Raw genomic sequence first — 13,893 nt, 5'->3', positions numbered from 1 at the left:
CAAAGGAAGAGTTAGTAAACCAGTCTTAATAACATACCAAAATATGCATACGAGGAGAACCTGAGCTCCCATAATATAACGGCTTTGTGATTACAGATCCTTGAGAAACTTTGCAGTCAGCTAAATAGCACAGAGTTAGGTCCAAAACAATTCAAGCATCATAGAAGACCAAAATACATCATGTCGTAAAGCTATAACAGTCTACTCTACCCCATTTCTTTTTCCCTGCTTAGGTTACACAGAATTTCCACAACCTTATAAACCAGATATTATTGGTCAAGAGTAAAATCAAATCTAATGACAGGTACAAACCAAATTTACAATACAACAAATGTAAGGAAGATAAATTAATTTATTTTCGAAATAAAGAGTCAATGTAGTAACTAATCAAGCCAACAGCAGACTAATATCACAAAAAATAGCATGCCCTGTTGAGAGCAAATTAGTATTTCAAATGAAAAACACAAGATGAAAGATCAATAAGGTAGCAATATCCTCAGCTAACATAACAGTATAAAAAAACTTGTAAGACAGTTATGGTTTTTCTAAAAGAGACTATTATTTAGGAAAAATAAAATAAACAATAAGAGATAAACAATTAAACACATTAGTTATAGCTTGGTTTGTGATTTATAAATGAATAGTAAAGATTGGATCATTGTCATTGAAATTCAAAATAACTTAATAAGTAACAATAAATCGTCTTAATGAATACTTTTCTTACAGTAGACCTCTAGCAACCATTTCAAGTAGAAGTTTCTTTGCCTTATCGTTCTCATCTTCTTTGAAGAAAGCATAGACAATTGTTTCATAAGTTACCGCATCAGGAATGCAACCATTGTCTCCATTTTAAAAAGAAGTGCCTTGGCTTCATCAAATAAGCCCTCTAAACAAAGACCGTTGATCATAATATTATATGTCTGCACTGTTACATTTTAGCCTTTAACCAAAAGATCCTGAAAAATCACTTGTGCTTCCTTAAGTCTTCCTTGTTTGCAAAGTCCATCCATAAGTGTATTGTATGTGACACATCTGGTCGAATGCCTTGGTCTTTAATTTTCTTGACCAATGCAATTGCCTCACCAACATGATGGTTTTTACATGAAGCATGCAATAAGGAATTGTAAGTGATTACATTGGCAAGTTGACCTCTATCATGCATCTGATCAAGAAGCTCCCAAGCATGTGAGATTTTCTCTGATTTGCACAAACCATCAATAAGAGAGTTGTAAGTTACTGTACTAGGAATAAGCTTCGTACTCTGCATTTCTTCAAAGAGGTCCATGGCTTCATCCATCATTTTAATCTTACAAAACCCATTAATCACGACATTATAGCAATGGACATCGGGTATCACTCCTCTTTGGGCCTTGGTGTTGAATATAACATTGGCGTTGTTCACTTCATTAACTAGGCAATATTCATCCATTAATGAAGTATAAGTAACAACATTTAGTTTGATACCTTGTTTGACCATCATAGCTAAAATTTTTAGCTTCTAGCACCTTTCCTTCCTTGCATAAAGCATCAACCAATGTATTAAAAGTATAATCATTTGGGTTAATTTTTCTCGATACCATTTCATTTTAAGAATGCAGTTGTGTCTTTTAATTGACCAACTATGCAAAAGCCATAGATTAGAGCAGTGTATTGTTAACTGTCATATTCTGTATTGTATATTGATTAGGTATATTAATTAGGTGATTTATTGTACCTTTGACCAAGCTATTGTAGGCATAGTTTAAGGAGATAAACTAGGCAATTGTTTAGGAATTCTGATATGAAACAGAAGTTGTACCGTGTACATATTGAGCATTCTGCTACATGAACTAAACACATAATTCTTCTATAATTTATTATGGCATCAAAGCTAGGTTCTGATGGTAAAGGTTCTGATGGAAAAATATCTACGGAAAGAACATAGGTGGTAAGAAAGACATCATCTCTGTATGATCTGAATTCGAATGACAACCCAGGCAGCATAATCACCCAAGTCCAACTTCAGGGTGCAAATTATGACGAATGGGCAAAGGCTATGAGGACCTCGTTACGTGCACGACGTAAATGGGGGTTCGTCGATGGAACCATAAAGAAGCCAAAAGAAGATTCATCAAAAATAGAGGATTGGTGGACAGTCCAATCGATGGTGGTGTCTTGGATCTTAAACACCATTGAAGCTTCTCTTCGTTCTACTATTTCCTATATGGAAAACGCAAAGGAACTTTGGGACAACATTAAAGAGCGATTATCTATTGCAAACGGGCCAAGGATTTAACAACTGAAATCAGAACTTGCTGAATGTAAACAAGAAGGAATGTCCATGGTGAACTACTATGGAAAACTCAAGGCTGTGGGATGAATTGGGAAATTACCAACAGATACCAACATGCACATGTGAAGGGTGCAAATGTTATCAAGGAAAAGTTAGAGAAACAAAGGGAAGAAGAGAAAGTACATCAATTCTTGATGGGACTAGATGATGTATTGTATGGTACGACTCACTCTAGCCTTCTTGCAACGGATCCGCTACCACCGTTGAATCGAGTATATGCCACTTTGGTACAAGAAGAACGCGTAAAGGCCGCTTTAAAATGTTACAAGGTATTGTATGGCTCACTTGTTAGTGAGGATTATAAGAAACTCCTTTAAAGATTTAATTTTCATGAGACATATAATTCAAACTATTGTATGAGTTTGTTATATATAATTGATATTTATGATGATAATATAAATTTGATCAAAATTCCTGAAGAGCTTCTGAAATTTGTTGATTAATGAAAAGTTTGAAATGTTATATGTTGGAGGGTCAAAGTTTGTTTGCAGTTGCAAACTTAATATTTTAACGAGGTTTCAAGAAACTAAAACAATTTGATATGAACAAATATAATAAGGTAAATTTTAATATGGACCACTTCATCAAGTGGTTCATGGTGGACCAGTCACGAATAACATTATAACGAATACAAATTTTACAAAATCTATCGTTGGATTGAAAGTTTAGATCATATAGATCATCCATAGAAAAATTTAGAAAAATTGAAAATCATTTGATATGTTATTGAGACACATCAAAATTAACGGTTTATTAAATAACGTAAATCTTGATGGGTCTCAATAACACATCAAATGATTTTCAAAAAAATTTAAAAAATTTATGGATGATGTATACGATATAAACTTTCAATCCAATAGTAAATTTTGTAAAATTCATATTCGGTAGATCACTTGTCCACGATGGACCACTTGTGAATGTGGTCCACCGTAGCATTAACCATAATATGTAGTATATGTAGTGTATTAGAATGCCACTTGATGGAGCAAAGATAATTACATACCTCAAGAAAATAATGAGTTTTTGAATTGGTCTTGAAGTACAATATATTAGTTCAGTTGAGAACATTATTGCATTTTAATAATTATATATGTTATAGTATTTTATTATTTACAATATCAATAAAATCAAAGATATTGGAACGAAGTCAAGCATGTACTTCATTACTTTAAGAGGTAAAATGAATATGATTTTATTTATTTAAAAGTACCAAAATTAGAATTACACATGTTGTGTAGATGCGGGTTATTTGTCGGATCCTCACAATAATAGATCACAAACAGGTTACATGTTTTCACGTGGAAGGTACAACTATTTCGTGGAGATATGTGAAACAACCATAATAGCAATGTCATCAAATCATGTAGAACTCTTAGCATTACATGAGACGAGTCAAGAATATGTTTGATTGATGTCACTAATTCAACACATACAAGAGAATTATGGTTTATCTGCGAAGAATGATGATATCACTAGTGCAAAAATAAGAATATAATTAGAGATATTACACTTGTTTTATTGAAAATGAGTGTAAAAGAGTTATGTTGTAATATTACACACCACATTTAAAGAAAACAGGTGTAATAGTAAAAGATTAGTCACCTAAAATTTATAATATAATTGTTATATAAAAAAGGTGAGAAAAACTAGATGTAAAAGAGTTATGTTGTAATATTAGACACCATGTTTAAAAAAACAGGTATAATAGTGTGGAAGACAATTTACCTAAAATTTATAATACATTTGTTATATAAAAAAAAGTGAGATAAACTAGACTTTTTTTTTATTGTAGAAGATAAACTAGACTTATATTTAATAATAACTTGCTTAAAAAGAAATTTAATAGTAAGTTACACATTATTCCTTAAAAATAGAAACAAACTTCGTTATATTTGGAATATATCTAACAAACTTCTTTATTTTCATTGAAAAAAAAAAACGAAACAAATTATCTCTCTACCAACCCCTTCTATCTCACTCAAATTATAAACCCTCTCTTCCACCACCACACCCCCACCGACATCGCCAACTCTCTCCGTCTTCCCTCATCCATCCACATCCCCTCTTATCTCTTTGTTTGTTACTCTAATATAAAGGTAAACCTTTTTCTTAATCTCTATCATTATCTTTTCATCCTTGTATCTACATAAGAAGGGTTCTTACCCTAAGATTTCTCTGTGCATTCTTTCTTGTAACAATTGTGTTGTTTTTTTTTTTTTTTTCTTTTTTTCATTGAAGGATTTTGTGTTTGTGTTATGGATTTTGGCATTCTCGACTAATTCTTTTAGGTAATCGAAAAAAGGTAGTAAATTAAAGTTGTATCTATAGTTATTATAAACTATGTGATAAAGTAGTGAATGAAAATTGTATCTGTATTTTGTAAATTTCATAGCTTTGACATTATTTATAAACTAGATAACTCAATTTTTTTCAGGATTTTTAGATGTTGAAGATTCCCACGAATAAAAATTATGAATATCATTATATTGTTGACATTTAAGTTATTTCTTTTAGTGATTCAAAAATGCTATCATGACTTTATCTAATTATGATTGTCGGATTATTTTTTTTTTGTATCTTTAGATTGTCGGATTATTTGTTTTGTTGTCATTGATGTAAGTCAATAAATATTTCTTTTGTTGGTAAAAAGTCAATTAATTATTTATACTAGGTAGTTTCTTAATTTATATTATGTGTTTCAATGTGTAGATATTCAATTGACAAAACTCAACAACTCATGGCTCAATTTGTTTGCACATGGTTAAAGAGTAAAAAACAACAAGAGTGTCAAATACAAGTGGTTGAAAGTTAAAGCAACAAAATCATAAAAAAAAACGAAGAAAAGACGACAATATGAATGGAATTGAAAACAAAATATAAACATAACTTATGTGTAATGTATAATTTTTTTGGTACAAATTATTTAAGAATTTGATTTTTTTTTATTATTTTTTTTTTAAGAATGATTTGTTTAATGAATATCTAGAATTTATATATATAAATAAAGAAAGTATATATTTCAATCAGTTATCTTAAAAAAATAGTGTAAAGTATCGAAATTCAATGTAAATGATACACATTTTACATTCATTCTACATAAATTAGGTGTAAAATCATTAAAAAAAATAGTGTAACCAACACACAATTTACAACTATTATAATTAAAAATAGGTGTAAAATTCTTGTAATTAAGTGTAAATAATACGCATTTTACACCTCTTTTAATTAAAAATCAGTATAATATAACCCTTTTAACACCTTTTTATAACGGGCATAAATTTTTTGCACATATCTCACTAGCTGAGTTCACATCGGACCAAAACCGGTGTAATATCTCCAAAAAAAAGGTGTGAAATCCTCTTTCTACACTAGTGTATAAGCATTCAACAAATTTTTTCCTATGAAAATTTGGTAGCTTTTCACAAAGTCACTCCCAAGTAGAATTTTTGAAACTATTGGTCTTCGTCGTCTTAGAGATGATTGTATGGTTGAGGGGGATAAATTAATACAGATATCATGTAAAATATGTTGTACTCTTTTTCTTTCACTAGATTTTTTCCCACCAGCATTGCTATATATCGCGAAACTAAATTCACGAATATATCACGAGCGTGCTTTTACCGATCAGTTTATCACTACCTCAAATACTAATTACTACTAAGTCATGTTTTATTAGATAATTCACTTGTTCAATTTGATTACTTAAAGCAACTATTTAGTTTTATAATTTTAGTTTTTATTTTAAAATAAAAGATGATGACAATTAACGATTGCCAATTGCCACCACACCACTTGCATGCCATTAAACGTGTCCTCGTGCATGTCTCATATGCTTCCACTTCCAGCCTCACACTAAAAATAAATATTTTTACTACCAAAATTTGGTTTTGAATGTTAATAATTTAATAGAAAATTGGTCTAAGTTAGGGGTGTAGTAGTTTTCAATGTTTATAAGTGATAATTTGGTACATATTTAGTATGTGTTTGGTTTTGCGGTGAACAGAATTGATTTTGACAGAATTGAGTTTGACATAATTGATTTTAATAGAATTGAGTTTGATAGAATTGATTTATGTTTGGATATATTCATACAAAAGTGAGTTGAACAAAGAATTTGAGTGTAAAAATCAATTCTAGAATGAGAAGCTACAATTTCTAGCTTCAAGTAGAATCCATTCTGGAGGCAGAATCAATTCTACTTTTGAGGAACCAAACAAGTCAGAATTCATTCTACATGTCCAGAATCAATTCTACATGTCCAGATATCTAATTTTAATTAATATTTTTTTGTCAAGTAACTTAGTAATTGGATTGTACCAAAAAAAAAACTTAGTAGTTAGAAATTTAACTCATGAGGTGAATAAGTGGGGTGTCCGAAATTTTAACCATAACCCCTGCATATATAATATAATATCCCTACTCAGGACCAGTTCTGACTATTTGAAGGTCATATTTAAATACTAAAAATGGACCCAGTATAAAAACACAAAATTTTAGAGATTAATTTAGGACAAAACTGAAATTTTAAGGGGTGTTAATATAAGAGATCCGTGTATTTCCATGTCATCTTGATTATAATATTAATACTTTCATCATGAAAGAGACTATTTTTATAATTAATCAAGTTATATTGAAGGTATTATGTACTTTATGAGTTGTAGTGGTGATTCAAAAGCATGTTGATCAGTTTATTTCAAGCGCCGCCTTTTTTCGTGAGGCTTTCGTGAAATTTTTTTCGCTATAATAACATTTTCCTTTTTTCACTGTGTTTTTTCTAGTAAAGTTTTAATAAGGCACATTCTCGATGGACATACAATGAGGAGTGTTATGAATAATTAAGTTATAGTGGATGTCCATTCTTGGTCTTCCATGTTCCTAAACTCCCATTAATGGATGACTTGTTAAGTGGCCTTTGATCTTTCACTTGCTCACTTGTATCCTATAAATAAGACTCATGTTATAGTGTAAAAACATACATGCGAAGAGAATAATACAAAGCTTTCATCTTCTCTATTTCTACTCTCTAACTACCTTAGTTTTTTTGTAACAAACAACTATTTTTATAAACTAAAAAATAAGTTAAATCCAAACCGACATTGATTTTATGTATCGTTTGACCTGATTTTTTTTCCTCTTATTTAGAGCTTATGCAAACAACTTATGTATTTTTTATATATTATTATAAGTTTGTCTAAGTAGTTTATTATAAAATTATATAAGTTATTTGCATAAGTTCAAAAAAAGCTAGGCCAAACGGACTTTTGGCTTATTTCCTTTTTTTTTTGTTTAATTTTTTTTTTTTGGCTTATGCAAAACCTCCAACACCCATACCAAACCTCAAAACGACAGTAAATCGGATCCGGATCTCTCCTCCGACGAAGCCGCATTAAACGGATCTACAGAACCGCCATGTAGAAAAGCTGATGAAGACGAAGAGAACGTGTTTCCTTTTCTTGTTTGTTTTTTCTTTTATTAAACAAAAAAATATTGATTATTCAGTTTTAAATCTCAGCCTTTAAAATTTGTTTTGCCACATGTCATCAATCCATAAAGAACGTTAAAAAAAAATCAATCCATAAAGAGAAAATAGTTTGTTTTTTTTTTGAAAAAATAGTTTGAATCAAGGTTATGCACAAAATTACTAAAATATCCCCAACTTTTAGGTTTTTCCACTTACCATTACCACACTTCTTCTGTCACACTCGGTCACTCTTCTTTCCCTGCTTGTTTCATTGAACTCGACCAATCTCTCCCCTGCTTGCAACTCTTCCTTTATCCTTGACCACACTACTCACATCACATTCGCATCCTTTCAGGTTTGTAATTTGTTTGTACTTTACGGTTTAATTAAATATTGTCAATTCAATTTTGGTTAAAAACTATTCGATGTTCCTTGCTTAAAAATTAAGGGGAAATTGAACCCTAGAAAACTAAAATTAGGGGAAACTTGTATTATACGGTGAAAATCAAGAGCTAAATTAGGGAAACTTGAACCCTAGGTTTTGTTTTTCTGTCGTGGTAGCAGTCTGCAACGTTTTGCAGGTTTGGTTTTGGAATAATTGATGTTTTTGGTGCTGTAATAAGTGTGTTAGTCTCATCACTTATAAAGAGGGAGATATTTGAGGATTGAATTACAGCAAGCCATTGGCCAATTTGTGTTTTGGTCATATTCTATGTCATTAGTTTGGTGTTTTACGTTATTAGTAATTGATGTTTATATTGTGCAATTTATAGGAGTGTTTTGTTGCGTGCAAAACCTGCATAATTTTTGCAGAGGCCGATCAGATTATGGTGCTTTATTGATTAAGTGTTTTTGGTCGTGTTGTTTTTGCGGCTCGGTCTTGTATTGACTCTTTGTAATTCTTTCTTATCTAATATTATTTTGTAGTAATATTATTTGCATTTTGAAAACCAAAAAATACTTAGTATTTGTCGTTCCCCCCAATGTTTTGGGCAAGATCCGCCACTGGTTTGAATTTAGTGGATTTGTTGTTATAGATAAGCGCTTATATGATAAACGCTTCTGGCTTATGTTATAAGCACTTAATTAGATTGTTTATCTAAACAAAGCTTGTGTGTATGCAATCTATATTGATATGTTTTGATTCACAGGTTGATTTTTTATCATGCCGAAAGTAAGTAAGGGGAAAAAAGGCATACAAACTGGGGAAATGAAGAAAAACCGTAATATGGAACAAAATGCTGATGTTGAGACACATGTTACAGTAAACAATGATGGTATGTAAATATGTTATGTTTTTGTATGGCTCAACATTGTTGAACTTTTACTGAAATAAATTGGTTGTTTCAGTGGATCATGGAATGCAGCTTGTTAAGGGGAAAAAGGTGAAAGTTGCTACTAGCCGAAAACGGAAGAACAAGGACAAAAATCTTGTTGGAATACAAAAACCAGAAGATGTTGAAGTTGATTTAGAAGAGCAAAATGGTGAGTTGATGATAGTTGTGTGGCTTTTATCAGTATTGCTCTGTCACAAATTATTATTAAGTACATCACGAAGTCGACAAGTGTGTTGAAAAGTCAAACCAATTACATTAAGACATTTGGGTTTCGTGATATTTAGCATGTTTCGGTTTCTCTATTGTGAACAAGATATTTTACATTCTATAAGTATAAGTATATAAATGTGTTATGTTTCTGTACTGCTCACACTTTGTTGGACTTTTTCTAAAATAAATTTTCAGTGGATCATGAAATGCAGTTTACAAAGGGGGAAAAGGTGAAAGTTTCAACCAGCCGAAAAAGGAAGAACAACGACAAAAATCTTGTTGGAAGACAAAGACCAGAAGATGTTGAAGTTGATTTAGAAGAGCAAAATGGTGAGTTGATGATAGTGGCGTGGCTTCTATCGGTGTTATTTTTGTCACAAATTTATTATTCACTACATCACGAAGTCGACGTGTGAGTTGAAAAAGTTAAACCAATTACATTAAGACATTTGGCTTTCGTGAGTTTCGCGATAACAATGTTTTCATGACATATAGCATGTTTTGTTTTCTATATTGTGGAAAAGATATATTACATTCTATAAGTATATAAATATGTTATGTTTCTGTACTGCTCGCACTTTGAACTTTTAATAAAATAAATTGGTTGTTTCAGTGGATCATGGAATGCAGGTTACAGAGGCGAAAAAGGTGAAAGTTTCAACCAGCCGAAAAAGGAAGAATAAGGACAGAAATCTAGTTGGAAAACAAAGACCAGTAGATGTTGAGGTTGATTTAGAAGAGCAAAATGGTGAGTTGATGGTTACTGTATGGGATTTGTACTGTGTTCAAGATAATTTACTGTCTATAAGAGTATAACTATATAAATGTCTTATGTTTTTGTACGGCTTGCATATTGATGAACTTTCACTGAAATAAATTGGTTGTTTCAGTGGATCATGGAATGCAGCTTATAAAGGGAAAAAAGTTGAAAGTTACTCCTAACCGAAAAAGGAAGAACAAGGACAAAAATCTTGTACAAAGAGCAGAAAATGAAGAGGTTGGTTTAGAAGAGCAAAATGGTGAGTTGATGTTTATGGTGTGGCTTCTATACAGTGAACAAAATATTTTGAACTACTCGTGTTGATCTTACCTTGTTTCCTCAATGATATCAGATGGAGTGGTGGAACATTGTGATTCTAAAGAAGAGGATATCAAAGACTCCAAGAAGCTTGGAGATTCTAATATTGAAGCAGCTATCAAACCTTGTAATAAAAAGCACTTTCTGGTTGATTCCATTGCTGTATTGTGAAATATCATGCCTGAAGTCAGACATTCATTTTGCTCTCGGAATTCATTCTGTTTTGTAGGTAGGTCAAAGGAAGCTAAGAAGAAAAGGAGAAAGGAGGTTACAAAATCACCAGAAAATAAAGAACAAAATGACGAAGATGACATTCATATTATTTCCTCTGGAGATGATGACTGCTCAAATGGAATGAAAAGTATGAATTGCTTTTTTTCTTTGGAGAATTACATTTTCTTAAAACTACAAATATCATGCACAAATTGGAAGATGGGCATATATTTTTGTAATGTCAACATAGTTACATATTGTGAGGGTATTTTTACATGTACTTTGGAACAATTTACGGTAGTAGTTGCCATACATATACATACGATACTTGATAAACAGTTCAACATTCTCTATGTTAACTTTCATGTGCACATGTCTTTCAATCTTTTGCCAACATCCACCTTACTGCCTAAGAATGAGCATGTAGTGTAGAGTGTAGACATATCATTTACCATTATTCTTTCAACCTGTTGACTATTGGATTTTGGTGCACCCATGTACTTTCTGCATATTTGTATGCATTGTCTATTTATTGGTATACATAGTATAGTTTCTGCATATTTGTATGCTATTCTCTTTATATTGTCATACATTATATAGTTTCTGACTGGGGAATACTCAAACTACAGAATGGATCATGGAATACCATCGAAGTAGACCAGGGTTGGAGGTGTTGCAAAATCAAATTGATGAATTTATAACTACTTACGAGGAAAAATTGGAAGAGGTAGATGTTTTGAAAAACTTTCTTAAAACAAAACTGAGTTTGCTAGTTTATGTAGATTTCTTCCTTAATTATAGTCGGATAGCCCTTTTACTAGTGGGGTTAATAATCATGCCATCAATTTTATTGCATTGAAATTAAATTGATGTTAGAAAATATTTTATTTTGAGTTTCTTTTGTATACCTAGTAATTCTATGGCCTTGAAAAATAACTTGTAACCCTTTCATTCATAAAGGAGGGCATTAAGTATGAATTATGAGTCCAAGTTATAAGTGCATAAGGTTTAATGTTGCTTTTCCTCCATATACTTATTACTTGATGATGTCTGCTTTTGATAGAGCTTTTCTGTTTTGGGGGTATGGTAGTCAGTTGGGGCTAAATTTGGCATTAGGATGTGGAGGAAAATTCAGTTTGTATTCATAGACTATCGAGATGAATTGGTATATATCTTGCATCTGTACAGATGAGAGCCAATAATAGCCTCTAGACCTAGGGTCCACAGATCTTCAATGCTCATAACAATAGCTAGCTGAATAGTTTTCCAGTGGCATCTATTTTGCCATTGATGTCTCTAAAGAATTATACAAATTTTCTGTGTTTTTCTCTCGGCCCGGCCGTATTTGCAGTCACAGTGGCATATGTTTCAGGAAGAGGAAGAGTGGATTCATTGTAACTGAAATGACATCCAAAATAGGTACCTTAATGAGCCATGGAACAAATATGAAGTGAAACGGCCTAATAGAGATACTGTCTTGTTCCCAAAATTCTTCTCTTCATTAAATTGGGGTTCACTTTTCAAAATTAATTTCCCCCAGTATCCTAGCAGGAAAAAAGGCCTAGTACTCTCCCAAGACAATGCCCTTTACAATCTCTCATCTCACACCACTAACTGACTTACTAACTCACTTTGTGATCCTCAAAGTGTTTAATCTTCCATGTTCAATCTTCAGTCATGAATGATCCTATATTTGTTATTTATTTTGGTTCATGCATTTATTTTTTGGTCAATGCAGGAAAGAAAAGCAAAAGAAGCCCTTGCTGCAGAAGGGGGATGGACAGTAGTTGTGCAGAAGAAGGGTAGGAAGAAAACTACTGACTCTGAAAGTGGGATTGCTGTGGGCTCGGTTGCTCAAGCTGCTGCTGAGAATAATTTGGCCAAAAAGAAACCTAAAGAAGTTGGCCTTGATTTCTACCGCTTTCAAAAAAGAGAAGCTCAGAGAAATGGTATGATGTTTTCAAAATGTTTTGCCATACTTTTATACAATCCTAGATAATATTGAACAATTTTTTTATGTCATAAAAATTTGTTTATTTCTTCTTTCTCTCTTCTTCTCTCTCGAACCGAGTGACCTCTCGGGAAACAGGCAAAACTTGTTTATTTCTGTTACAACAAATAGTCGATAATTAAATATAAACCAACTTTGTTTTTTTAAAATAAAGGAAAATCATAATGTTAATTAGAGGGTTCCATCAAACTTTGCACGAACATGGAAAAGATCTTCTAGCTGATGTTATTTGTGTTCTTTTTAGTTAAGAAATATTAGAGTTAGTCTTGTGTTAGTTGTATACAACAAAATGCTAGGTCTAGTTAATGGTAAAAATATCCTTTAAACAAAAACATTGAGCTCAAGTGGTTAATGGGCTCCCCCTAGGACGAATCGTTCGGAAGGACCCGAGTTTGATTCCTGGTGGGAACAATTTCTGGCCAAGCTTTACTTACTTCGCGGCTGAACTCTGGATTATCGGGTCCCTCTTTCCTTGGGAACGAGAGGGTTAATACAAAAAAAAATAGGTTCTTTATTTTAGGGTATTCCATATCTGTGGTATTTTTCACTTCCCTTTCTAGTCTTATACACTGTTATCTTTTTTGCCAGTAAATTACGATTTTGTGCACAAAAACACTAGCAAATAATGTTTTTGGATGTTCATGAAATGAATGTTATCTTGTTGGTTGGAACACCATAAAATTTTTATTAAGGCACGTGCTTTACCTCATTTTGTCTCAACCATACATGCTGTCTTAGATTAATATACTTGGTAAAATTTAAAATCAATTTTGATTGATGATCAATCTGAGATCAACCATTCATCTTTTACTTGCAGAGCTAATGGAATTGCAGAGCAAATTTCAGGAGGATAAGAAACGGCTGCAACAGTTGAGAGCTGCCAGGAAATTTAGACCTTATTAAATGATGTTGATAGTAGCCAAGCTCCGCCGATCTTTTCTTGGGGGGAGAGGATTATATTTATGAATTCCTGAAGTTGAATTATCCTACAGTCCTCTAAAATTTGGTTCATTTACCTTTCCAATTTTGTCGAAAATGTTTATAAATGTAGTAGAGGAAGTAGTTATTTTCATTTGAGTTATATGATTTTGCAGGGACGGAGATACTGCACATTTATCCTCTATAATTGTGATTGTATAATTATGCTGTTAATCTTCAGCTATACAATTTTGACATGCATGACTTGTAATTTTTTTTTCTTTCTATTATCTGTTATTTATCAATATCCAAATAGTAGCGACCTTCCTCCCT

General features: G+C 32.0%; 2 protein-coding genes across 6 annotated transcripts; one reads left to right on the top strand and one right to left on the bottom strand.

The window, feature by feature from the left end:
* Positions 1–964: 964 nt before the first annotated feature.
* LOC123905116 (pentatricopeptide repeat-containing protein At3g22470, mitochondrial-like) lies at positions 965–1,477 on the bottom strand. The gene has a single exon (XM_045954753.1). The coding sequence runs from the start codon at positions 1,475–1,477 to the stop codon at positions 965–967; it is 513 nt and encodes a 170-aa protein (XP_045810709.1).
* Positions 1,478–7,993: 6,516 nt separating this feature from the next.
* LOC123909535 (DNA ligase 1-like) lies at positions 7,994–13,817 on the top strand. Of its 5 annotated transcripts, none has more exons than XM_045960378.1 (11): positions 7,994–8,148; positions 8,945–9,070; positions 9,144–9,278; positions 9,536–9,670; positions 9,954–10,088; positions 10,231–10,359; positions 10,453–10,545; positions 10,648–10,779; positions 11,261–11,358; positions 12,370–12,580; positions 13,460–13,817. In XM_045960378.1, exons 2-11 carry the CDS (start codon positions 8,959–8,961, stop codon positions 13,543–13,545), a joined length of 1,266 nt encoding a protein of 421 aa, XP_045816334.1. In that variant the 5' UTR covers positions 7,994–8,148; positions 8,945–8,958; the 3' UTR covers positions 13,546–13,817. The 5 variants fall into 5 exon arrangements, with proteins under 5 accessions (XP_045816334.1, XP_045816332.1, XP_045816333.1 ...); XM_045960376.1 differs by having other exon boundaries at positions 8,014–8,148; positions 9,144–9,281; positions 9,530–9,670; XM_045960377.1 differs by having other exon boundaries at positions 8,020–8,138; positions 8,943–9,070; positions 9,144–9,281; positions 9,530–9,670.
* Positions 13,818–13,893: the final 76 nt, after the last annotated feature.

Source organism: Trifolium pratense, linkage group LG2 (genome assembly GCF_020283565.1).
Source record: "Trifolium pratense cultivar HEN17-A07 linkage group LG2, ARS_RC_1.1, whole genome shotgun sequence".
NCBI classification, from domain to species: domain Eukaryota; kingdom Viridiplantae; phylum Streptophyta; class Magnoliopsida; order Fabales; family Fabaceae; genus Trifolium; species Trifolium pratense.
This window is presented reverse-complemented; position numbering and strand designations above follow the sequence as displayed.

What these genes read in the sequence shown, in the direction of transcription:
- LOC123909535 (XM_045960376.1), top strand. Translation starts at nt 8,959, where the DNA reads ATGCCGAAAGTAAGTAAGGGGAAAAAAGGCATACAAACTGGGGAAATG. An exon ending in TGTTACAGTAAACAATGATG is followed by an intron (nt 9,071 to 9,143) that starts GTATGTAAATAT and finishes TGGTTGTTTCAG; the next exon opens with TGGATCATGGAATGCAGCTT. An exon ending in TGATTTAGAAGAGCAAAATG is followed by an intron (nt 10,089 to 10,230) that starts GTGAGTTGATGG and finishes TGGTTGTTTCAG; the next exon opens with TGGATCATGGAATGCAGCTT.
- LOC123905116 (XM_045954753.1), bottom strand. Translation starts at nt 1,477, where the DNA reads ATGGTCAAACAAGGTATCAAACTAAATGTTGTTACTTATACTTCATTA.